Below are 26,213 nucleotides of genomic sequence, written 5' to 3'. Positions count from 1 at the left end.
CTTTAATTTCCTGATAAAAACTTTTGGAACTGCCACAACATAAAACATAGTTGATACATCAGCAAGAAGAAAACGTTGAAATGACCAATCAAATGTGTACTTTTTATGAACAACTCTAGAGGGCATACATACTTGCCATGGGAGCTCAATATTGGATAAGGAGGTTTGAGGTTTGTTTAAATCTTATTACAAATACAGCAGTTATGAAGTCAGCATGACACTACTGAATTATGTTTGTGATTTGTTTCTGCAATGTTGTAATTGCCATTTTATCTACCACTTAATATTATATTGATCGAGACAGTTCCAATTACATACCATTCTCAAAAGTAGTATCTTGTGGCTGTAGTTTCATAGTGAATATTTTCCTTAGTTTACAGTTGGCTGAGACAACAATCCTGTCTAAGGATTGAAAGCCGGCTCCTTTAAATGCAGCATTAGCAAATGACACCATATCAATGCAAACATTGCTCCACTGCAAGGAAAATAAATCTGATTTAGTTTTCTTGAATTTGGTGGCCTGCAAAATACAGTCTGGCCCTATAATATAGACTGTGGGTGGCATAATACTGCAGAACTGTGGAACTTCAAGATGCTGTGCCTCAATGTGGTGAGTTACATGCAGATAGCGGCACGGTAGCACAGTGTCGCTTCACAGCTCCAGGGTCCCAGGTTCAATTCCTGGCTTGTCTGTGCGGAGTCTGCACGTTCTCCTCGTGTCTGCGTGGGTTTCCTCCGGGAGCTCCGGTTTTCTCCCACAGTCCAAAGACATGCAGGTTAGGTGGATTGCCATGCCAAATTGCCCTTAGTGTCCAAAGGGGTTGGGTGGGGTTGCTGGCTTACAGGTATGGGGCAAAGGAGTGGGCTTAAATGGGGTGCTCTTCCAAGGGCCAGTGCAGACTCGATGGGCTGAATGGCCTCCTTCTGCACTGCAAATTGTATGTCTATATCTACAATTCTCTCTCAATCTTCTTGTTGTGGAGAGCAGCTAGCAGAGGCCAACTGCCTAATTGCAGGGGTCAGCAAAATAAGTTAAATGACTGAAATAATCTCAAGAAGCAGCCAGTTTTAAACTGAAATTGTCGAAGGACTCAGTTTATCTCTTAGCTTTGGAAATATACAGCAGCAGAGATTCAAGGAAGGGGTATAAATGGAAAATTAATATAAACAAGCTATTTTTTTGTACCTTGACAACTTATTTCAACATAGATGATGTCCAAAATGCAATTATAAGCAATACTTATTTTTCCAGTTTGACTTCTTACATGCAAAGCATTCGATGCAAAATACACATACAGTCTAATATAGAAAATGATCATGACGTTGTGGGAGAAAATCAAAACAACATCATATGCAAACTGTTACATATCAGTAATCATACTAAAACACCACCTACAGGAAACTAAAACAGATAAATCACATAACAGACTTGTTAGCAAAACTAAGTCCATGGGGACAGCTGGGGCAGTAGGTGTGTGGATATAACATTGACTAACAGACAGAAAGTAGACAGCAGGGATAAATGATCATTTTACAGACTGGCGGGAGGCACACAGTGATGTTCTCTCGGGATCTGTGGAAGAAAATAATGGGCTTTGAAATATGAATGCTAAGACATGTGCTAAAAATTCCATATACAGTACAAAATAAATGAAGAGGTGCTTGAAATTGCAAGAGCTAAAATAACTCTTAAAAAAATGACATTCAGAAAGAATTGTCAGGATTTTGGCCGTTTCATCAGAGCTGATCAACTACAGATATCTCTTTTATAGAGCAAAATGGAGGGCAGCAGACAAAGGGTTCAACATAGATGTAGTTGGATGACAGGTGTCACAAAATGGTTGCAAACAAGCTACACTGGAGTGTGAGGATAGTGCAAAGCAGACAGGGGTGGCATACCATGGCAACCGAGCTGGCAGGAGTAGCTAGAAAGAGCAGCAGCAGTGTAAAAGAGCAAGCGTAAAACACTGGTTTGGCCTCAGCTGTTGTACAGCTTCCAGTTCTAGGTGCCACACTTCAGGAAAAACGTGATGGCATTAGAGGGAGTGCAGAAAAGATCACAAGAATGAGGAACTTCAATTCCACAGATAGATTGGAGTAAATGGGACCGTATTTCTTGGAGAAAAGTAGTTTTGTAGGAGATTTCATAGGGGTAGATAGAGGTATGCAAAATCAGGAATGTTTCTGGATAGAGTAGTCAGGGAAAACTGTTCCCACTGCTGTGAGGACCAAGAAATATGGGCAGCACGCTAGCACAGTGGTTAGCACAGTTGATTCACAGCTCCAGGGTCCCAGGCTCGATTCCCGGCTTGGGTCACTGTCTGCGTGGAGTCTGCACATTCTCCCCGTCTGTGCGTGAGTTTCCTCCGGGTGCTCCGGTTTCCTCCCACAGCCCAAAGATGTGCAGGTTAGGTGGATTGGCTATTCTAAATTGCCCTTCATGTCCAAAAAGGTTAGGTGGGGTTAATGGGTTTCAGGGGTAAAGGGGGATAGGGTGGAGATGTGGGACTTAAGTGGGGTGCTCTTTCCAAGGGCCAGTGCAAACTCGATGGGCTGAATGGCCTCCTTCTGCTCTGTAATAATTCTATGAAATAGAGGGCATAGATTTGAGGTCATTGGCAAAAGGAGAATTGGCAACATGAGGAGAAACTTTTTCTTGCAGCAAGAGGTTAACTAGAATACACTGCTTGCGAGTGTGCAGTTTATGTGGACGTGAGCAGGGTCTGCAGGGAGGATGGGCAAACTGGCCACACCTTGATGGGGGGACTTAAAAAGGAATATGGTTGTAGTGGAGGACAGTATAGTTACAAGGACAGATACAGTTCTCTGCAGCTGAGAACCAGGAATCCTGAAGACTGTGTTGCAGAGCGAGTGCAGGATTAAGAGTACTGCCTCAGAGCTGGAGAGGAACTTGAATGGGAGGGGAATGATCCAGCTGGCGTGGTCCACATGGATTCCAACAACATAGTTGCGACAAAGAAAGGGGTTCTGCTAAGGGAGTATAAGCAGTTGGGGCTAAATAAAAAATGATAACACAAAGGTTATCTGGATTGCTATATAAGCCACGAGCAAATTGGTTTGATTGAAGATTGGTATGGGGGAAAATGGGTTTTGATTCATGGGGAACTGGCCAAAAAAAACTGGGGGAAAAAGGAGAGCTGTACCAATGAGATAGCCTTCACCTGAACCATGCAGGTACCAGACGACTGATGAATCATATAACCAGGGCTATACTGTGGGCTCTAAACTAAATAAGGCAAGGGTTCACTTAAGGGGAGATTTGCAAAGTTGAAGAGAAAGGACAAGGAATTGAACTGCAGTGCAATGATACAGATATTGATAACCAGAGTGTCACAGGAAGGGATAGAGCATAAAAACTAAGAGTGCACTAGCAAATAAGGACAGACAAAGCAAAAACGATAAAAAGATATAATTAAAGGCTTTGTCTGACAGCTTGCAGCATTCGTAGCGAGATGGATGAATGGATAGCTGAAATAGAAATAAATGAATATAATATGGGGCAAGATTCTCCCGAAACGGCGCGATGTCCGCCGACTGGCGCCCAAAACGGCGCCAATCAGACGGGCATTGCGCCGCCCCAAAGGTGCGGATTGCTCCGCATCTTTGGGGGCCGAGCCACAACATTGAGGGGCTAGGCCGATGCCGGAGGGATTTCCTCCCCGCCAGCTGGCGGAAACGGCCTTTGTTACCCCGCCAGCTGGCGCGGAAATGACATTCCCGGGCGGTGCATGCGCGGGAGCGTCAGCGGCCGCTGACAGTTTCCCACGCATGCGCAGTGGAGGGATTCTCTTCCGCCTCCGCCATGGTGGAGACCGTGGCGGGCGGAGGCGGAAGGGCAAGAGTGCCCCCACGGCACAGGCCCGCCCGCGGATCGGTGGGCCCCGATCGCGGGCCAGGCCACCGTGGGGGCACCCCCCAGGGCCAGATCGCCCCGCGCCCCCCCCAGGACCCCGGAGCCCGCCCACGCCGCCTTGTCCCGCCTTTCAAAAGGTGGTTTAATCCACGCCGGCGGGACACGCAATTTATCGGTGGGACTTTGGCCAACCGGCGCGGCCCGATTCCCACCCCCGCCGAATATCCGGTACCGGAGACTTCGGCAACCGGCGGGGGCGGGATTCACGGCAGCCCCCAGTGATTCTCCAACCCGGCGGGGGGTCGGAGAATGACGCCCCATGATATCATTACAGAGACATGGGGCATCATTCTCCGACACCCTGCCGGGTTGGACAATCGCCGGGGGTTGCCGTGAATCCCGCCCCCGCCGGTTGCCGAAGTCTCTGGTACCGGATATTCGGCGGGGGCGGGAATCGGGCCACGCCGGTTGGCCAAAGTCCCGCTTGATTCTCCGGCCCGGATGGCCCGAAGTCCCGCCGATAAATTGCCTGTCCCGCCGGCGTGGATTAAACCACCTTTTGAACGCCGGGACAAGGCGGCGTGGGCGGGCTCCGGGGTCCTGGGGGGGCGCGGGGCGATCTGGCCCCGGGGGGTGCCCCCACGGTGGCCTGGCCCGCGATCGGTGCCCACCGATTCGCGGGCGGGCCTGTGCCGTGGGGGCACTCTTTCCCTTCCGCCTCCACCACGGTCTCCACCATGGCGGAGGCGGAAGAGACTCCCTCCACTGCGCATGAGTGGGAAACTGTCAGCGGCCGCTGACGCTCCCGCGCATGCGCCGCCCCGAGATGTCATTTCCGCGCCAGCTGGCGGGGCAACAAAGGCGTTTCCGCCAGCTGGCGGGGCGGAAATTCCTCCGCCGTCGGCCTAGCCCCTCAATGTTGGGGCTCGGCCCCCAAAGATGCGGAGCATTCCGCACCTTTGGGGCGGCGCGGTGCCCATCTGATTGGCGCCGTTTTGGGCGCCAGTCGGCGGACATCGCGCCATTTCGGGAGAATTTCGCTCATGGTTACAAGATGATGAAGGTTGGGACTTGAATTTAAGGATATTTCATATTTCAGAAGGACAGGATGAAAGGAAAAGAAGATAGGGTACCTCTGTTGATAAAAGATGAGTTCACTACATTAGTGGAAAATAATCTTGGTTCAGAAGATCAAGATGCAGAATCAGAAAGTGCAAAGGAAAGTGTATTTATTTTCTTTGGTGAGCACTTACTAACGACTATAATAGTCCACCTAAAAAATTCCATGTTACTGGTCATGTGATCTGTTGGTTTTTGCATGGCTAATGATCCTCGAGCTACATCTGCAACCACACACTTGGTAGGTGTTGCCAGGAGGTGGGATCAGTCCTTGGACTCTGGTTGCTGTTATTCCTTTCTCAGGCTTCTTTTCTGGGGCTCCTCTTGCAGGTGTCCTCAAATAATTGGGTCCCTTCAATCAGTAGGTTCCTTCAAGTAGGTCTCTCCTGAGCAAGAGTCTCCCAGGCATTGACGTCCATATTGCATTTCTCAAGGTAAGCTCTCAGGGTGTCTTTGAAGCGTTTCCTTTGTCGTCCTTTTGTTCGGGAGCCTTCCTTGAGCTGGGCGAAGAAGATTTGCTTTGGCAGTTGGGCCTCTGACATCCTAACCACAAGGCCAGTCCATTGAAGTTGGTTTTGGATGATCATGGCCTCAATGCTGAAGTTCTTGGCTCCTTCAAGGGCACTGATGTTCGTACGCCTGTCCTCCCTGCTGATCTAGAAAGTCCGTCTCAAACAGTGTCAATGGTACCTCTCCATGACCTTAAGGTGGCGTCTGTACGTGGTCCAGTTTCTGAGCTGCATAGAAGAGTTGGGAGGCCAACCGCCTTGTACACAAGGATCTTGGTGTCAGTATGGATGTCACAGTCATCAAAAACTTTCGTTCCTAGGCGTCTAAAGGAGGCACTCGCAGATTGGATACGATGCTGGATCTCTGCATCAATATTAGCCTTATAGGAGAGGTGGCTCCCCAGGTATGACAAATGTTCCACGTTTGATAGGGTTTCCTCGTTGATCTTGATGGTGAGAGAGACCGGAGCGTGCCCTGCGACAGGTTGAAGCTCAGACCGGTTCTGTGGTATGCTTCCACAAAGGTGCCAAGCATGGCTTGGAGATTCTCTTCTGAGAGATGGCGATGTAATCTGCATACTGAAGTTCTACGAGCGATGTCAGTGTCATTTTCTTCTTGAATTTCAACCAACGGAGGTTGAAAGGTTTCCGGCCATCCTGTAGAGGATGTCCACTCCACTGGGAGCTTGCTTTTGACAAGATAAAGGATGGTGGCAATGAAAATGGAGAAAAGGGTGGGGGCAATGACACAGCCACTGCTCATCTCCAGTCTTGACGTCAAAGGGTTTGGTCTTATGTCCATCAGTGAGGACTGTAGCCGACATCTTGTCTTGGAGGATGTTGATAAATCTCTCTGGATAGACGGCCTCCGACAGGGTCCTCCATAGTACTTTCCGATTGGCTGAGTCAAAATCCTTGATCAGACCAATGAAGGCCACTTAGAGGGGTTGATGTTATTCCTCACATTTCTCTTGAAGTTGCTGAGCAGTGAAAATGGCCGCTGTTCAACGGTTTGGTTGGAAACCACGCTAGCTTTCCAGAAGAACTTTTGAGAGACTGGGAGAAGGGCAACTAGTGAGGATTCAAATGATGATCTTCTCAGCGATGGAGAGTAGGGAGATTCTTCGGTAGTTCCCACAGTCTGCTTTGGCTCCTTTCTTGAAGCTAGTGCTAACGGCGGCATCACTGACTTCGGCCGGAATTTCTTCTCTGTCCCAGATTTTCATGATGTGGAGATGCCGGCGTTGGACAAGGGTGAGCACAGTAAGAAGTCTTACAACACCAGGTTAAAGTCCAACAGATATTCAGTAACAGTTGATGGAGATGACAGGTGATCTCTTCTCCTCCAAGTTCAAAAATCTCCGCTGCAATCCCGTCCACTCCGATGGCTTTACCATTCCTCGTGTTTAATGGCGGCTTCGACTTCATTCACACTTGGTGGGAGTATAATATCATCTTTGATGGGGATTGGGGATTTCCTCAAACACATTCTCATCTATGGTCTTCATCTTGTTTTCTCTGTCTCTCAAGATCCGCACCGGTTTGAGGCCGAGGTTATTTGGTCCATATATTGTTTTGGTGTCACTGGATGTCATGCTGGGTAGCGAGGAGTTGCAGCTCCTTAGCTTTCTCAGTCCACCATTGGTTCTTGATTTCCCCAGTTCTTCTTTGTACCTACGCCTTAGCTAACCGATGAGCTCTCCTCTTTGCCTTGCTGGCTATATTGTTTTACAGGCACAGAGAGTTTTCCTCTTCTTGTTTCTGAGGCTTGGATGGTGTGGTCATTCTCATCGAACCAGTCTTGGCGTTTCCCGGTCTCAAAGCAGATGGTTTTGTCACAGCTTGAGATGATGGCTATCTTCAGTTCTTTCCAGTTTTCCTCCACTACATTAGAATGGACACTTTGGAGATTTGGGAGAAGACATTGTTGGAAGTTCACAAGCATGCTTGGCTCTTGAAGCAGCTCAAAGTTAACCTTTTCTCTGAGCTGTTTCTTCATCTGCTTCTGGTGGAGTTTGATGGACAAAGCAGATGAGTACCAGCTCTGTCCAGAAGTCATCTGCATTCGTCATCCCTTTGGTGATGAGGGCATCCTTTTGGTCTCGGGATCGGATGATGATGAAGTCGATCATGTGTCAGTGCTTTGATCGTGGATGTCTCCAGGAAGTCCTGAACTTGTCTTTTTGGCGGAACTGTGTTAGTGATGACAAGCTAGTGTTCTGCGTATTTGGTGAGGAGAACCCCATTGGAATTGGAATTTCAAACTCCTTCCTTTCCGGTGGTTTCTTTGCAGATTAGGGAGTCCTTTCCAACCCTGGGGATGAAGCACCCAAGGAGGATGACCTTATCTTCCTCAAGAATGTTGGAGAGAATGGAGTCCAGGGTGGAGTAGAATCCTTCTTTGGACTCATCACTGGTATCAAGGATTGGGGCGTCGGCGCTCACGACTGTTACCTGCTGATTGTTGGCAAGTTGTAGATGAAGGGTCACGGGGTGCTCACTGAGGCCGACAGGGAGCTCTGGGAGGCATTTGTTCTTGGTGGTGAAACCAATTCCATGCATCCTGGTCCGATCCTTGGCTGGTCCTCTTCAGAAGAAGGTGTAACCACTGCCATCTTCCCTGAGCTGCTCTTCGTCTTTATTTTGGGTCTCCTGCAGGGCAGCGATGGCAATATTGAAGTGCCTGAGTTCATGGGCTAAGCTGAAGTTATATAATCGGACAGAGTATACGTCAAGAAATAATAGGGGTCTGTAAGAAAAGAACTGCAATAATTGTGGGGGGCTTTAATCTTCTCATTGATTGGACAAATCAAAATAGCAAAGGTAGCCCAGAGGATGAGTTCATTGAGTATATTTGGGACAGTTTCTCAGCATAATATTTCTAGAACTTCCCAGAGAATAGGTTAATTTAGACCTGGTAATGTGTAATAAGACAGGGTTAATTAAAGATTTCATAGTAATCATCCTCTGGGCAAAAGTGATCATTACTTGATAGAATTTCACAATTTATGAGAGTGAGGTATGTGGGTCCATAACAAGTGTTTTAAAATTAAATAAAGTGTATAAGAACAGAATTGGCTAAAATAGGCTAGATAAATGGGTTAAAAGGGGAGAGGGTAGAACATTAGTGGCAGATATTAAAGGAAATTTTGAATGATTTAGGATTTCTGACCTGGATGATTAATCTTACGAGTCTGTTTCTGACTAAGCCACCGAAAGAGGGAAAGCCATCTTCCTGGACAGAACAGAGAACAGCTCTCACTAGGGGGAGAATCACTCTTCAAACTCTGAAATAGTTAAATGGCTTTCAGTTACGTTCTGATGGGGATTTTCCAGGTAAGTCTCTCTACTAAACCGTTACTTTCTCTGCGTGGATTCTTGTCTCTCAGGACTTTTCCTAATGAGCTTCTGGGAATTTAAACTTACTCAATGTAACACATACACAGTTATATTTTTAGTGGGGTTTTATAATAAACATTCTAAAGTATAAAACAGATTTATAGAGTCTACAAAATGTAAGTCTATTAACAGTTTGTCATTAATATAAGTCTGCTAGCAGTTTGTCATTACTAAAAGAGAAATATACTTAAACATGGATATCCAGAAGTGTTCTCTACTTTAAAATGCTTAACAGAGTAAGAAAGCCACATTTACAAAGTCCAGAATGACTTGTTTGATGAAACTGGCAGGATCAGAACCTTGAATTCACTCTCTAGCAGGAGAAGAAGAGCGAGTGCTGGTCCATTGGAATCTGTCTTTTGTACACTTTTCTTCCCTTTCTGTAGAATAGCCTCATGTTTCTTATCTCTGTATTAAGCAGCCTGTCTTAGAGACAGCTATTCGCATTTGTAGTTTTATAAAAAAAATTTCTGAACGACAGTGATAGCCTGGTACCTTTTTAACCTTAACGGAACTAGTCTGTGGTAGGCCATTTTAAAGACGGCTACTCATGGTTGTAGGATTCGGCTTTTTTTTTCAAGGATGGTGACCTTCACAGGACCTGTTATCGTGTTTAATTGCAGTTCTGGTGTCAATACATCTTGAAATATGGCCAGATTGATTTCTGGTGGCAGCCATAAAGTAAGTGGCCACACACAAGGTGTCTCCCGCCTGAGGTTGGATCTTTTGCCCCTTTCTGCCCGTTTTGTGTGGTGTTTGTAGATGAAACACGTGAGAATAAGAAAGAACTGGTGATTCTCCTTTTGCAGGGACTGTTTCAACCCTATCAAATGAGGGGGGAAAAATCAAAAGTTCACAGTCAGGCTAAGAGTGCAGCAGAGGGAAAGATGGTGGAAAGATCTGTGGCGTTGCTGCCCGCACAGTGGTCAGTGGAGCAACTGGTGGAGTTTCTGACGGCTGGGTTTCAGCAGCAGAGATAGGTGGCCTCAGAGGATTAGGAGAGGGTGGAAGAGCCGATTCGGGCTGCTCTGGAGAGAGTGGAACAGAGGCTGGAGGTGCAGAATCCGACACTCCAGAAAGTGGAGGAGCTGGTTGCTGATCATGAAGATCGGCTGGCCTTGCTGGAGGCAGAAATGCTCATGGTGACAGAGGACCAGAAGAAACAGAGCAGGATGTATTGGAAAGCCATTCGAGGAGGCAGAATCTAAGGATCGTGGGGATCATTGAAGGGATTGAAGAGACGCAGACCACAAAATATGTGACTAGGATGTTCGAGAAGTTGGTGGTGGAGAGGGTCTTTGATCGATCTCCTGAAGTGGATCTGGTCTCTGAGGAGGGAGCCGAAAGCGGGGAGCCACTGAGGACGATCATTGTGCGGCTGGATCGCAATCTGGATAAAGTAAGATCCTATGGTGGGCGAAGGAGATGAGTTTGTGTACCTGAAAGGGACATGAGGACTCAGGAGCGGAGCTGACCAAGTGGCGGACTGGGTTCAATGGGGTCAAGATGGCCCTATATCGGAACAAGGTTCAGTTCAAGGTGTTATACCCTGTTCGTTTATGACGCATGGGGGACCGGAACACTACTTTGATACACCAGAGGTGGCGAGTAATTTTTAAGAGACCATGGACTAGGGGACTTGTGAGAACATTGCATTTTAGGGAGATTCACCATGAAGTGGACTGGAGATGCTGTACTCAGGGAGGATGGGGAACTGTACATGTGCACTTAATTATATAATGTTTGGCTTTGTGTATATTATCCACTTTGTTTAGTTTATTGTATTAATGCAGAATTTTTTGATTTTTGTTTTTGCCCTCCCAGCATTGGGAGTAGTGTTGGATGTACATTAAAGTGTGGTGGTGGTGGTGGGGGGGGGTGGGTGATAGGAGGATGGGGATGGGGGAGCTTGGGATGGTGCGGGGGTTGGGCGGGGCAGGGGAAGTGGAAATGCGCTATGACATAGACATAGAACATACAGTGCAGAAGGAGGCCATTGGGCCCATCGAGCCTGCACCGACCCACTTAAGCCCTCACTTCCACCCTATCCCTGTAACCCACTAACCCCATCTAGCCTTTTTGGACACTAAGGGCAATTTATCACCTAGCTAGCAGGTAGGCTAGTTAACAGAAGCGAGGTGAGGGGTAGAGTCGTGGAGAAAGTGGGGAACGAGTGGTAGGGTTATTGGGATGGGATAGTTTTCTTTGTTTATGGCTGAGGGTATGGTAAGTTTGGGGTGGGGGGTTAGTGTTTGGGTTGGGGGAGGGAGTGATGGGATGCTGATGGGGATGGTGTTGCTGTGGCACAGTTCGTTAAGGTGGAATGGCGACCGGCATCTTGAGGAGGCCCGGGAGGGGGGAGGGACGTGGGCCTGGAGGAGCTCATTAAAAAGTGGGTATGGTTGATCGGGTTGGGGGGGTACTGGAGCCCTCCGACCAAGCTGATCTCGTGGAATGTTAGGGGATTAAATGGGCCGATCAAGAGGTCCCGTGTCTTTGATCACTTAATGAGTTTGAAGGCAGATGTGCTGTTCATGCAAGAGATTCATTTAAAGGTGGCAAACCAGATGAGATTGAGGAAAGAGTGGATCGATTTTTTGTGTCCAGGTCAAAATGTTGCCGGCGAGGACGATTGGGGATTCGGATCATGTGGCGCATTTGATGGATCTGCGTGTGGAAAGCGGGGATGTTCCCAGTGATTGCAGTGGAGGTTGAATGTGGGGCTGTTGGCCGATAAGGGGGTCTGCGAAAAGATAGGGGTGGCTATATGCAACTATGTGGAGCTCAATAAGAGTGATGAAGTTTCCGCCTTTGCTCAGAATTTCGGCGGGAGCAGAGTGCAGGGGCCTGTCGGGAGGTGAGTTTTTGATTTAAAAACACTTACCTTACAGGAGCAGTCCTCAGAATTTCTGCGGGAGCAGAGTGCAGGGGCCTGTCGGGAGGTGAGTTTTTGATTTTAAAACACTTACCTGTTCCCGATTCTGTTCTTCTTTACTGTGTTTTTTTAAAAATATAAGGCGGGAACCGGAAGTTCGACCCGCGGATTTCTGGGAAGGTTCCCCCCCCCCCACAAACCAATAAATTCTGGTGGAGAGGAAACCCGAGACACTACACGTGTAGTGTCTCCCACCCGCCCTCTTCCTCTAACCTAATAATAAGACCCATTGCTGTGAGGTAAGTGCCATATTATATTATTATTTTTAAAAAATGTATTTATTAACCAGAACTTGGTTGGAAATTGGAGGGATGGCAGGGAAGGGAGTGCAATGTTCCTCCTGCAGGATGTTTGAGGTGAGGGATGCCGTTAGTGTCCCTGCTGATTTTACCTGCAGGAAGTGCAGCCATCTCCAGCTCTTCCAAGACCGAGTTAGGGAACTGGAGCTGGAGTTGGAAGAACTTCGGATCATTCGGGAGGCAGAGGGGGTCATAGATAGCAGCTTCAGGGAATTAGTTAAACCAAAGATTGGAGATAGATGGGTAACTGTAAGAGGGACTGGGAAGAAGCAGTCAGTGCAGGGATCCCCTGCGGTCGTTCCCCTGAGTAACAAGTATACCTCTTTGGATACTTGTGGTGGGGGGGACTTACCAGGGGTAAGCCATGGGGTATGGGCCTCTGGCACGGAGTCTGTCTCTGTTGCCCAGAAGGGAAGGGGGGAGAGGAGCAGAGCGTTAGTAATTGAGGACTCGATAGTCAGGGGCACAGATAGGAGATTTTGTGGGAGCGAGAGAGACTCACGTTTGGTATGTTGCCTCCCAGGTGCAAGGGTACGTGATGTCTTGGATCGTGTTTTCCGGGTCCTTAAGGGGGAGGGGGAGCAGCCCCAAGTCGTGGTCCACATTGGCACTAACGACATAGGTAGGAAAGGGGACAAGGATGTCAGGCAGGCTTTCAGGGAGCTAGGATGGAAGCTCAGAATGAGAACAAACAGAGTTGTTATCTCTGGGTTGTTGCCCGTGCCACGTGATAGTGAGATGAGGAATAGGGAGAGAGAGCAATTAAACACGTGGCTACAGGGATGGTGCAGGCGGGAGGAATTCAGATTTCTGGATAACTGGGGCTCTTTCTGGGGAAGGTGGGACCTCTACAGACAGGATGGTCTACATCTGAACCTGAGGGGCACAAATATCCTGGGGGGGAGATTTGTTAGTGCTCTTTGGGGGGGTTTAAACTAATGCAGCAGGGGCATGGGAACCTGGATTGTAGTTTTAGGGTACGGGAGATTGAGAGTATAGAGGTCAGGAGCACAGATTTGACTTCGCAGGAGGGGGCCAGTGTTCAGGTAGGTGGTTTGAAGTGTGTCTACTTCAATGCCAGGAGTATACGAAATAAGGTAGGGGAACTGGCAGCATGGGTTGGTACCTGGGACTTCGATGTTGTGGCCATTTCGGAGACATGGATAGAGCAGGGACAGGAATGGTTGTTGCAGGTTCCGGGGTTTAGGTGTTTTAGTAAGCTCAGAGAAGGAGGCAAAAGAGGGGGAGGTGTGGCGCTGCTAGTCAAGAACAGTATTACGGTGGCGGAGAGGATGTTAGATGGGGACTCTTCTTCCGAGGTAGTATGGGCTGAGGTTAGAAACAGGAAAGGAGAGGTCACCCTGTTGGGAGTTTTCTATACGCCTCCTAATAGTTCTAGGGATGTAGAGGAAAGGATGGCGAAGATGATTCTGGACAAGAACGAAAGTAACAGGGTAGTTATTATGGGAGACTTTAACTTTCCAAATATTGACTGGAAAAGATATAGGTCGAGTACATTAGAAGGGTTGTTTTTTGTACAGTGTGTGCAGGAGGTTTCCTGACACAATATGTTGACAGGCCAACAAGAGGCGAGGCCACATTGGATTTGGTTTTGGGTAATGAACCAGGCCAGGTGTTAGATTTGGAGGTAGGTGAGCACTTTGGGGACAGTGACCACAATTCGGTGACGTTTACGTTAGAGATGGAAAGGGATAAGTATACCCCGCAGGGCAAGAGTTATAGGTGGGGGAAGGGCAATTATGATGCCATTAGACATGACTTGGGAGGGGTAGGTTGGAGAAGTAGGCTGCAAGTGTTGGGCACACTGGATATGTGGAGCTTGTTCAAGGAACAGCTACTGCGTGTTCTTGATAAGTACGTACCGGTCAGGCAGGGAGGGAGGCGTTGAGCGAGGGAACCGTGGTTTACCAAAGAAGTGGAGTCTCTTGTTAAGAGGAAGAAGGAGGCCTATGTGAAGATGAGGTGTGAAGTTTCAGTTGGGGCGCTTGATAGTTACAAGGTAGCGAGGAAGGACCTAAAGAGAGAGCTAAGACGAGCAAGGAGGGGACATGAGAAGTATTTGGCAGGTAGGATCAAGGAAAACCCAAAAGCTTTCTATAGGTATGTCAGGAATAAAAGAATGACTAGGGTAAGAGTAGGGCCAGTCAAGGACAGGGATGGGAAGTTGTGTGTGGAGTCTGAAGAGATAGGCGAGATACTAAATGAATATGTTTCGTCAGTATTCACTCAGGAAAAAGAGAATGTTGTGGAGGAGAATGCTGAGACCCAGGCTATTAGAATAGATGGCATTGAGGTACGGAGGGAAGAGGTGTTGGCAATTCTGGACAGGCTGAAAATAGATAAGTCCCCGGGGCCTGATGGGATTTATCCTAGCATTCTCTGGGAAGCCAGGGAAGAGATTGCTGAGCTTTTGGCTTTGATTTTTATGTCATCATTGGCTTCAGGAATAGTGCCAGAGGACTGGAGGATAGCAAATGTGGTCCCTTTGTTCAAGAAGGGGAGTAGAGACAACCCCGGCAACTATAGACCGGTGAGCCTCACGTCTGTTGTGGGTAAAGTCTTGGGAGGGGATTATAAGGCAGCACGGTAGCATTGTGGATAGCACAATTGCTTCACAGCTCCAGGGTCCCAGGTTCAATTCCGGCTTGGGTCACTGTCTGTGCGGTGTCTGCACATCCTCCCCGTGTGTGCGTGTGTTTCCTCCGGGTGCTCCGGTTTCCTCCCACAGTCCAAAGATGTGCAGGTTAGGTGGATTGGCCATGATAAATTGTCCTTCGTGTCCAAAATTGCCCTTAGTGTTGGGTGGGATTACTGGGTTATGGGGATAGGGTGGCGGCGTTGATCTTGGGTAGGGTGCTCTTTCCAAGAGCCGGTGCAGACTCGATGGGTCGAATGGCCTCCTTCTGCACTGTAAATTCTATGAAATAAGAGACAAGATTTATAATCATCTAGATAGGAATAATATGATTAGGGATAGTCAGCATGGCTTTGTGAAGGGTAGGTCATGCCTCACAAACCTTATCGAGTTCTTTGAGAAGGTGACTGAACAGGTAGACGAGGGTAGAGCAGTTGATGTGGTGTACATGGATTTCAGTAAAGCGTTTGATAAGGTTCCCCATGGTAGGCTATTGCAGAAAATACGGATGCTGGGGATTGAGGGTGATTTAGAGATGTGGATCAGAAATTGGCTAGCTGAAAGAAGACAGAGGGTGGTGGTTGATGGGAAATGTTCAGAATGGAGTTCAGTTACAAGTGGAGTACCACAAGGATCTGTTCTGGGGCCGTTGCTGTTTGTCATTTTTATAAATGACCTAGAGGAGGGCACAGAAGGGTGGGTGAGTAAATTTGCAGACGACACTAAAGTCAGTGATGTTGTCGACAGTGCGGAAGGATGTTGCAGGTTACAGAGGGACATAGATAAGCTGCAGAGCTGGGCTGAGAGGTGGCAAATGGAGTTTAATGTAGAGAAGTGTGAGATGATTCACTTTGGAAGGGATAACAGGATTGCGGAATATTTGGCTAATGGTAAAATTCTTGGAAGTGTGGATGAGCAGAGCGATCTCGGTGTCCATGTACATAGATCCCTGAAAGTTGCCACCCAGGTTGATAGGGTTGTGAAGAAGGCCTCTGGTGTGTTGGCCTTTATTGGTAGAGGGATTGAGTTCCGGAGTCATGAGGTCATGTTGCAGCTGTACAAAACTCTGGTACGGCCGCATTTGGAGTATTGCGTACAGTTCTGGTCACCTCATTATAGGAAGGACGTGGAGGCTTTGGAACGGGTGCAGAGGAGATTTACCAGGATGTTGCCTGGTATGGAGGGAAAATCTTATGAGGAAAGGCTGATGGACTTGAGGTTGTTTTCGTTAGAGAGAAGAAGGTTAAGAGGAGACTTAATAGAGGCATACAAAATGATCAGAGGGTTAGATAGGGTGGACAGTGAGAGCCTTCTCCCGCGGATGGAAATGGCTGGCACGAGGGGACATAGCCTTAAACTGAGGGGTAATAGATATAGGACAGAGGTCAGAGATAGGTTCTTTACGCAAAGAGTGGTGAGACCGTGGAATGCCCTACCTGCAACAGTAGTGAACTCGCCAACATTGAGGGCATTTAAAAGTTTATTGGATAAGCATATGGATGATAATGGCATAGTGTAGGTTAGATGGCTTTTGTTTTTTGACTTCCCATGTCGGTGCAACATCGTGGGCCGAAGGGCCTGTACTGCGCTGTATTGTTCTATGTTCTATGTTTTGTGGGAGGTGCTGAAGGCCATAATCAGGGGAGAACCTATCTCGATTAGGGCACACAGGGAGAAGCTGGAGTGGGCAGAAAGACAAAAATCGGTGGAGGCCATTCTGGAGATGGACCAGAGTTACTCAGCGGCCCCTGAGGATGGGTTGCTGAAGGAGAGGAAGAAGCTCCAGATGAAATTTGAGCTGATGTCTCTGGGAAAGGCAAAAGGGCAGCTGCGGCAGGCCAGGGGGGCGATGTCTGAGTATGGGGCAGAAGCCAGCAGGATGCTTGTGCACCAGTTGAGGGAGTTTGGGTGGATGACAGATTCAGGAGGTAGGGGAGGTGAACAGTGTATTTCAGGCCTTTTATTGGGGATTATATAGTTCGGAGCCTCTGGTGGGGGATGAGGGCATGATGCGGTTTTTAGATGGCCTTGATTTCCCGGTGGTCGAGGGAGGGTGGGAGGGTCAGGAGTTGGGAGCCTCGATCGGGCTGGGGGAAGTGATGAGGGGCCGAGGCTGGGAAAGCCCCGGGCCTGGACGGGTTCCCAGCAGAGTTCCATAAAATGTTTGACATGGAATTGGGACACCAATGTAGAGGTATGCAATGAGTCAGTGGGCAAGGGAGAACTTTCGCCCATTGTCTCACGCTTCCATTTCAGAGGAGTATGGATCATACCACCCGATATCGTTGCTGAACATTGACGTGAAGCTGTTGACAGGCAGTGAGCATAGAGGACTACGTGCTGCGGGTGATAGGCGAGGACCAAACGGGGTTCATGAAGGGGCAGCAGCTGCCAGCTGACATTAGAAGGCTGTTGAATATGATCATGATGCCATCGGGGGTCCGGGAATCGGAGGTAATAGTGTCTCTGGATGCACAGAAAACGTTTGACCCAGTTGAGTGGCATACCTGTATGGAGTGTTTGGACGATTTGAGTTTGTAGGTTGGGTTAGGTTGTTGTATAGGGCCCCGACGGATCGTGTTCGCATGAACAATAGTAGCTTGAGGTATTTTGGTCTGCATCAGGGAACGAGGCAGAGGTGTCCGTGGTTTCCATTGCTTTTCACTCTTGCCATTGAACCATTGGCAATGCCGCTTAGGGCTTCTGGGAGTGGAGAGGTATTGTGATCGTGGGGATAGAATACCGGGTCTCCCTGTACACAAACGACTTGCTGTTACAAACCCGGTGGAAAGTGTTGACAAGATAATGGGGATATTGGCGGAGTTTGGGCCATTCTTAGGGTACAAGCTCAATATGGCAAAGAACAAGGTGTTCCTGGTAAACGCTTTGGTGCAGGGGAAGGGCTTGGAGAAGTTGCTGTTTCAGCTGGTTGGAACAAATTTCAATACCTGGGGATACAGGTGGCACATAGTTGGGCCCAGCACAAGCTGAATTTGGTGAACTTGGTGGAGGCGGTGAAGGAGAACCTTAGGAGGTGGGATGCTCTTCCACTCTCATTGGCTGGAAGGGCCCAGACAGTAAAAATGACGGTGCTGCCGAAGTTCCTGTTTGTTTTTCCCTAAAGCCTCCTGATTTTTGTGCCCAAAACTTTTTTCGGTAGGATAAATAAGATGATCTCGAAGTTCATATGGGCGGGTAAGGTGCCCTATATTAGGAGGACATTTTTGGAGAGGGACAGCGGGGAGGGGGTTGGCAAAGCCAAACTTGTTGAAGTAGTACTGGGCGGCGAACGTTTAAAATGTTAGGTGGTGGGCGGTGGAGGAAGGGTCGGTGTGGGGACAGGTGGAGGAGGCCTCGTGCAGGGGAACAAGCTTATGAAAATCGCTTAGTGTCACAAGTAGACTTCAATAAAGTTACTGTGAAAAGCTGCTAGTAACCACATTCCAGCGCCTGTTCGGGGAGGCTGGTACGGGAATTGAACCGTCCTGCTGGCTTGTCTTGGTCTGCTTTAAAAGCCAGCGATTTAGCCCAGTGTGCTAAATGTGCTTATGTGTGCTTATGGCAATGGTATTGGTGCCTCTTCCGTTTTCACCAGCCAGGTACTCCACGAGCCGACGGTAGTCTCATCACTAAGAGTGTGTAGTCAGGTGCAGTAGCATTTTAAGATGAAGAGCATGTCATCTTGGGCGCCGATACACGGCAATCATAGGTTTGTTCCATCAGGGCTGGATTCCACATTCAGGATGTGGGAGCGGGCAGGGATAGAGATTTTGAGGGATATGTTCATGGGGTGGGAGTTTGGGGAGCTAGGCCAGCTGGAGGAGGAATTTCAAAGACCGAGAGGAAATGGGTTTCAGTACCTGCAAGTCAGGCACTTTGTCAGAACGGAGCTGGCTACGTTTCCGAATCTACCAACCCCCAGCATTACAAGACAAGATTCTGTCTAAGGACGAGATAGGAGAGAGTAGGATCTCAGGCATATACGAGGAACTGATGAAGAGAGGATGATCCTCGGTGGAGGAAATAAAGCAGAAATGGGAAGAGGGGCCGGAAGGGGCATTGGAAGCTGGACTATGGAGTGAAGCCCTGGAAAGGTAAACTCGCCCTCCTCATGTGCAAGACTAAGTTTTATTCAGTTTAAGATGGTGCATAGAACACATCTGACGGTATCAAGGATGAAACAGTTCTTCTCAGGGTGAAGGACAGGTGCGGACGGTACGCAGGTGGTCCAGCAAATCATGTCCACATGTTCTGGGCATGCCCGAAGTTGGAGAAGGTCTGGAAGGTCTTTGCGGGAAACATGTCAAAGATTCTAGGGGTGAAGGTGGTTCCCAGTCCATGGGTGGCAATATTAGGGGCAATAGAGTTTCCGGGAATGCAAGTGGGGAGAGAGGCTGATGTGTTGACCTTTGCCTCCCCAATAGCCCGGAGGTGGATCTGGTTAGGGCGGCGGGACCTGGAGCCACCTGAGGCGGCGGGGTGGTGAGTGATCTGGCAGAATTTCTGCACCTGGAGAAGATAAAGTTTGCCATCAGGGGTTCTGAGGAGGGGTTCAGCTTGAGGTGGAGATTGTTCATAAACTTCTTTAAGGAGTGATAAGCATTAGCCGGGGGGAGGGGGGGGGGGTGATGTTGTGGGGGAGGGTTCCTGTTGAGTATTATAGCTAGAAAAAGGAGCCAGATGATGTGGGGTGGGTTATAGATGTTCTTTTTTGTATTTGGAGTTTGGTTTGGGATCGACGGTTATTGGTGTTGTGCGTTGTTTGTAAATAACTGAAATTGCCTCAAATAAAGATATTTTTAAAAAGTAATATGGCCAGGTTAATAGTCGTTCGAGCACCATGTTATCTCTGTGGACCTGTTGCTAATCTATTCCGAATGATGTTTAGTGCGGAAGAATTTACATTTATCAATTCAAGATCTTGGAGTGAAATTTATTCTCTTTGCTACATTCATTGTTTGGGGTAGTTTGAACTATTTAAGTCTTAGTCACAATCCTATTTGCTACGTTTCGAGCCCAATGAATGTATTCGGGATTATGAATGCTAATTACATGATATATCTCTGATTTGTACTATTTTGACTTCATCTGGTTCTATGGTCATTCATCACAAGGGGCGAAATTCTCCGGAAACGGCGCGATGTCCGCCGACTGGCGCCCAAAACGGCGCAAATCAGACGGGCATCACGCCGCCCCAAAGGTGCGGAATGCTCCGCATCCTTGGGGGCCGAGCCCCAACCTTAAGGGGCTAGGTCGGCGCCGGACGAATTTCCGCCCCGCCAGCTGGCGGAAAAGGCCTTTGGTGCCCCGCCAGCTAGCGCAGAAATGACATCTCCGGGTGGCGCATGCGCGGGAGCGTCAGCGGCCGCTGACGGCATTCCCGCGCATGCGCAGTGGAGGGAGTCTCTTCCTCCTCTGCCATGGTGGAGACCGTGGCGGAGGCGGAAGGGAAAGAGTGCCCCCACGGCACAGGCCCGCCCGCGGATCGGTGGGCCCCGATCGCGGGCCAGGCCACCGTGGGGGCACCCCCCGGGGCCAGATCGCCCCGCGCCCCCCCCAGGACCCCGGAGCCCGCCCGCGCCGCCTTGTCCCGCCGGTAAGGTAGGTGGTTTAATCTACGCCGGCGGGACAGGCATTTTAGCGGCGGGACTTCGGCCCATCCGGGCTGGAGAATCGCGCGGGGGGGGCCCGCCAACCGGCGCGGCGCGATTCCCGCCCCCGCTGAATCTCCGGTGCCGGAGACTTCAGCAACCGGCGGGGGCGGGATTCACGCCAGCCCCCGGCGATTCTCCGACCCGGCGGGGGGTCGGAGAATCTCGCCCAAGGTGTTTCATAACTCTCAGCAAAGGTATATTCCATTGCTGGAGAAAGACTCTACCAGGTGATGCACCATCCATTGTTAACTAAAAAAAAGTTAAGGGTGTTATCAAATTAAAAGAAAATGGTGTTCAATGCTGAGTACATTAGTGGTAGGCCAGAAGGTTGGGAAAGGTTTGGAAATCAGCAAAGTTGAAAATGAATAAATTGGGTGAAATTGGAGGAGGAGGGAAAACTAGAAAAAATATAAAAATACAGTAAAAACGGACTTCCGGTGGCGGCCACGCGAGGGTAGGTCGAGTACCCGGCAGCTACCGCCGCGAACTGACTTACGGGCCCTTTTTAGGAATTTCAGCGGCTCCTCTTCGGTGAAATTCGGTGGGGCAAGCAACGCTGGTAAGGTTCCCCGCATCGGTTTATAGAGGGGACCAGGAGCAGAGCGGCAAAGCAAGCGGGTGCTGAGAAGCGGGTGGAACGGGTGCGGGAACACAAAATGGCGGCCGGCTCGGATCAGGCAGCGTGGCCCAGTGGTCGCGGGAACAGCAGGGGTTCCTCAGAAGCTGTTTTGCAGACCTATAAACGGTCTGGCCCCGATGAAGGCCTTAATGGAGAAGATGGTGGAGACCCAGAAGATGCAGGAGAAGGCGAACAAGGAGATTGAGAAAAAGGTCTCGGATAACGAAGCTGAAATACTTGGTCTGGCCGTCAGGGCGGAGGCACACTGATGCCTTGCATAAGAGATGGCAGGAGAGATTGGAAGACCTTGAAAACAAGTCCAGGAGGCAAAACCTGCGAATTCTGGGCCTCCCTGAGGGTGCGTAGGGGTCGGATGCGAGCGCATTTGTGACCACGTTGCTGGGGACTCTGATGGGGACGGGGGCATTTCCTCGATCTCTGGAACTGGACGGGGCGCACAGAGTCCTCGCAAGGAAGCCCAAAACTAACGAACCGCCGAGGGCTATGGTGATACGGTTTCACCGCTTCTCAGACAAGGAACGTGTCCTGCGATGGGCCAAAAATGAGCAGAGCAGCAGGTGGGAGAACAGCATAATTTGCATTTACCAGGACCTGGGAGCAGAACTGGCAAGAGGCGTGCTGGATTCAACCGTGCTAAGACGGCCCTCCACAACAAAGGGGTGAAGTTCGGGCTGCTGCATCCGGCGAGGCTTTGGGTCACGTAGCAAGACCGGCACCACTGCTTTGATACACCGGACGAGGTGTGGACATTTACCAAGCAGGAAAAGTTGGACTCGAGCTAAAGGAAAGCCACACTTTGATGATACGCTGTGGTGGGGATGTGTAACATGATGCAGTCCGAACATAAGATTGGAGTAATGTTAACTGTTTGAGGGGGCTGGGGAGGTGGCTGGAGGGAGCTATGTTATGTTGTTTCCCTTTTTTGTTCCCTGTTTCTCTGGCCATGTTCTCGGCTTTTACGGAGCTCAGCCACAGAGTGGGGAGAGGGGCCCTATACTTAGGGCTGCTCTTCAGGCATCTGGAGCCGTTTCTTTCGTGGGGCCGGGTTAGTGCCCGGGGTTTGTTTCTTGTTTCAATGGGGAGAGGGGGGAGGGAAATATTCTTTGGGGGCTGTAAAGGCGGTCAAATTGGGCTTTCCATAGGAAGAGAGGGGCCCGAACAACGAGGCAACAGGATGATCGGAGTCAGAGGCGGGAGCGTCCGGGGTCAGCATGGGTCAGCTAGCGTAATGTGGGGAGAGTTAGTGTTAAGCTGGTGCTTGACTTGGGGGATTGGGATTGTGGGGCTGCTGGGGGGGGGCGGGATGCTGCTTTGCTGACAGAAGAGGAGCCAACTTTGGGGAACAGATGGAGAGGCGGGGGGGCAGGCCTCCAGTGGGAGGGCTCGAGTAAGCAGGGACGCGGGCTTGGGGCTGGCCTAAAAAGGGGGATGGCTAGTCAGCAGGGGGGGTGGTGGTTAACCCCCCCATCCAGGCTGATCACGTGGAATGTGAGGGGTCTGAATGGGCCGGTCAAGAGGGCCCGTGTGTTCTCGCACCTAAAGGGGTTAAAGGCAGACGTAGCCATGCTACAATAGACGCATCTAAAACTCGCAGATCAAACAAGATTGAGAAAGGGGTGGGTGGACCAGGTGTTCCTTTCGGGGCTGGATTCAAAGACCAGGGGGGTAGCAATTCTGGTCAGTAAACGGGTGGCATTTGAGGCAGGGAGTATTGTGGCTGACAAAGGGGGCAGATACATAATGGTGAGTGGAAAGCTGCAGGGGACCCGGGTGGTGCTAGTGAACGTCTAAGCCCCGAACTGCGATGACGTGGAATTCATGAGACGCATGCTGGGTAAAATCCCGAACTTCGACTCACATAATTTGATCATGGGGGGGTGACTTCAACACAGTCATTGACCCTGTATTGGACCGGTCAAAGTCCAGGTTAGGAAAGCGACCAGCAGCGGCTAAGGAACTGAGGGGTATCATGGAACAGGTGGGGGGCGTATACCCATGGAGGTTCGCTTGGCCGAGTGCGAAGAAGTTCTCTTTTTTATCCCACGTCCACAAAGTTTATTCTCGTATAGATTTTTTTGTTGTGAGCAGGGCGTTAATCCCAAGGGTGGAGGGGACGGAATACTCGGCCATTGCAGTCTCGGACCATGCTCCGCACTGGGTGGACTTGCCACTTGGTGAAGAGAGAGGGCAGCGCCCACTCTGGAGGCTAGATGTGGGACTGCTGGCGGATGACACGGAAGGTGACACGGTCTTGGACCCAGAGGAGGTGAACGAGGTCTTTAAGGTGTTATATGGTAAACTGTACGAGTCAGAACCCCCGGCGGGAGAAGGGATGAAGCAATTCATGGACCAATTGAGGTTTCCAAAGGTGGAACAGGATATGGTGGAGGGACTGGGGGCCCCAATAGAGTTGGAGGAGATTGTTAAGAGCCTAGGGAGTATGCAGTCGGGCAAGGCCCCGGTGCTGGACGGCTATCCTGTAGAATTCTACAAGAAATTTTCGTAAGTGTCGAGTCCACTCCTGCTAAGGACCTTTAACGAGGCTAAAGAGAGAGGGACCCTCCTCCCAACAATGTCACAGGCCTCGATCTCGCTCATTCTCAAACGGGAGAAAGATCCGCTACAATGTGGGACCTGCAGACCGATATCGCTCTTGAACGTAGATGCCAAAATGCTGGCCAAGATTTTGGCCACTAGAATTGAGGACTGTGTCCCAGGAGTGATAGGGGAGGATCAGACAGGCTTCGTTAAGGGCAATCAATTGAACTCCAATGTATGGAGGCTCCTAAACATTATTATGATGCCCTCAGAAGGAGGGGAGGCAGAAGTAGTGGCTGCGATGGATGCAGAGAAAGCCTTGGAATGGGAGTACCTATGGGAAACGATAAGAAGGTTTGGATTCGGTGAGGGATGCATAGGGTGGGTCCAACTACTATATCAGGTTCCCGTAGCAAGTGTATGCACTAACAGGGTGAGGTCGGAGTATTTTAGGCTTCACCGAGGGACGAGGCAGTGCTGCCCCCTCTCCCCGTTACTATTCACCCTTGCAATAGAGCTGTTGGCCATAGTGCTGTGGGCTTCAAAGAACTGGCAGGGGTTGGTCCGGGGGGGGGGGGGGGGGGGGGGGGGGGGGGGGGGGGAGGAGCATCGGGTCTCGCTCTATGCGGATGATCTGCTCCTGTATATTTTGGACCACTAGAGGGGATGGGGGAGGTCATGCAGATTCTGAGGGACTTTGGTAACTTTTCAGGGTACAAATTAAACGAGAAGAAAAGTGAGATGTTAGTGATCCAAGCTAAAGGACAGGAAAAGAGACTGGGAGAGCTTCCGCTTAAGATGGTGGAGAAGAGCTTTCGGTACCCAGGCATACAGGTGGCTCGAAACTGGGATGCCCTCCACAAGCTTAACTTGTCCCGGCTGGTAGAGCAGATGGAGGGGGATTTTAAAAGGTGGGACATGCTCCCGCTTTCTCTAGCGGGGAGGGTGCAGACTGTTAAGATGACGGTCCTCCACAAATTTTTGTTTGTCTTCCAGAGCCCTCCCAGCTTCATCGCTAAGTCCTTCTTTAAGCGGGTGAACAAGATCATTTCGGGATTTGTATGGGCAAATAAGACCCCGCGAGTAAAGAGACTGTTTCTAGAGCGCAGTTGGCGGGGGGGGGGGGGGCTGCCGAATTTTTGCAGCTACTACTGGGCGGCTAAAATAGCCATGATTAGGAAATGGGTATTGGGAGAGGGGTTCACGTGGGAGCGGTTAGAGGCAGCGTCATGTAAGGGCACCAGCTTAGAGGCACTCGTAACGGCACCTCTGCCGTTCTCGCCGGCACGCTACTCCTCAAGTTCGGTGGTGGCGGCGGCACTAAGGATCTGGGGTCAGTGGAGGTGACACAGGGAGCCTCAGTTTGGACCCCGATACGCAACTATCATTGATTTGTCCCGGGCAAGATAGACGGAGGGTTTCAAAGCTGGCATAGGGCAGGTATTAAAAGGCTGAGGCACCTGTTCATAGACGGGACTTTTCCCAGCTTGAAAGCGCTGGAGGAGAAATTTAATCTGCCTCCTGGAAATGCCTTCAGATACCTTCAGGTACGCACCTTCTAAAACAACAGGTGGTGACATTTCCGTTGCTACCCCTATGTAGGATACAGGATAGGGTGGTCTCCGGCACCTGGGTAAGGGAGGGGAAGGTGTCGGACATCTACCAAGAACTGCAGGAGGCGGAGGAAGCCCCAGTGTTGGAACTTAAGGGCAAGTGGGAGGAGGAGCTAGGCGGGGAGCTGGATGCGGGCCTGTGGGCGGATGCCCTAAACAGGGTTAACTCCTTTTCATCATGTGCCAGGCTTAGCTTAACCCAGTTTAAGGTGGTCCACCGGGCACACATGACGGCAGCGAGAATGAGCAAGTTCTTTGGGGTTGAGGAGAGATGTGCGAGATGTGCGGGAAGCCCAGCGAACCATGTCCGTATGTTCTGAGCATATCCGGCTCTCAAAGGATTCTGACAGGGATTTGCTAAGGCAATGTCCAAGATCTTAAACACGCGGGTGGTGCCGAGTCCAGAGATAGCGATCTTTGGTGTGTCAGACGATCCGAGAGTTCAGGAAGCGAAAGAGGCCGAGGTTTTGACCTTTGCCTCCCTGGTAGCCCAGAGACGGATCCTTATAATGTGGAGGGACTCGAAACCCCCGAGTGTGGAGACCTGGGTTGGTGACATGGTTGGGTTTCTCAGTCTGGAGAAAATAAAGTTTGCCTTGAGAGGGTCCATGACAGGGTTCTCTCGCAGGTGGCAGCCATTCCTCGACTTTCTATGAGAGCAGTAAAGGTCAGCAGCAGCAGCAACTCGGGGAGGGGGGTGGGGATGTTGCATATTCTTGTTTTCTTTCTTTATATAATGTTGACGTTCACCTTGCTTTGTTAAATGTTATCATAGAATTCATAGATATCATAGCATTTACAGTGCAGAAGGAGGCCATTCGGCCCATTGAGTCTGCACCGGCTCTTGGAAAGAGCACCCTATCCAAGGTCAACACCTCCACCCTATCCCCATAACCCAGTAACCCCACCCAACACTAAGGGCAATTTTGGACACTAAGGGAAATTTATCATGGCCGATCCACCTAACCTGCACATCT

At 49.8% G+C, this 26,213-nt stretch overlaps 1 protein-coding gene across 2 annotated transcripts in view; it reads right to left on the bottom strand.

The window, feature by feature from the left end:
- The window catches only part of cfap20dc (CFAP20 domain containing), a 692,307-nt gene that overhangs the window by 387,105 nt on the left and 278,989 nt on the right, over positions 1–26,213 (bottom strand). For both annotated transcript variants that reach the window (XM_072472373.1, XM_072472374.1), the window contains exon 6: positions 319–475. In XM_072472373.1, the coding sequence (XP_072328474.1) occupies positions 319–475 (157 nt within the window). The remainder of the gene's footprint in view (positions 1–318; positions 476–26,213) is intronic.

This window comes from Scyliorhinus torazame, chromosome 13 (assembly GCF_047496885.1).
Source record: "Scyliorhinus torazame isolate Kashiwa2021f chromosome 13, sScyTor2.1, whole genome shotgun sequence".
Classification (NCBI taxonomy): domain Eukaryota; kingdom Metazoa; phylum Chordata; class Chondrichthyes; order Carcharhiniformes; family Scyliorhinidae; genus Scyliorhinus; species Scyliorhinus torazame.
The sequence above is the reverse complement of the archived record's forward strand: the minus strand, read 5'-3'. Positions and strand labels throughout refer to the sequence as shown.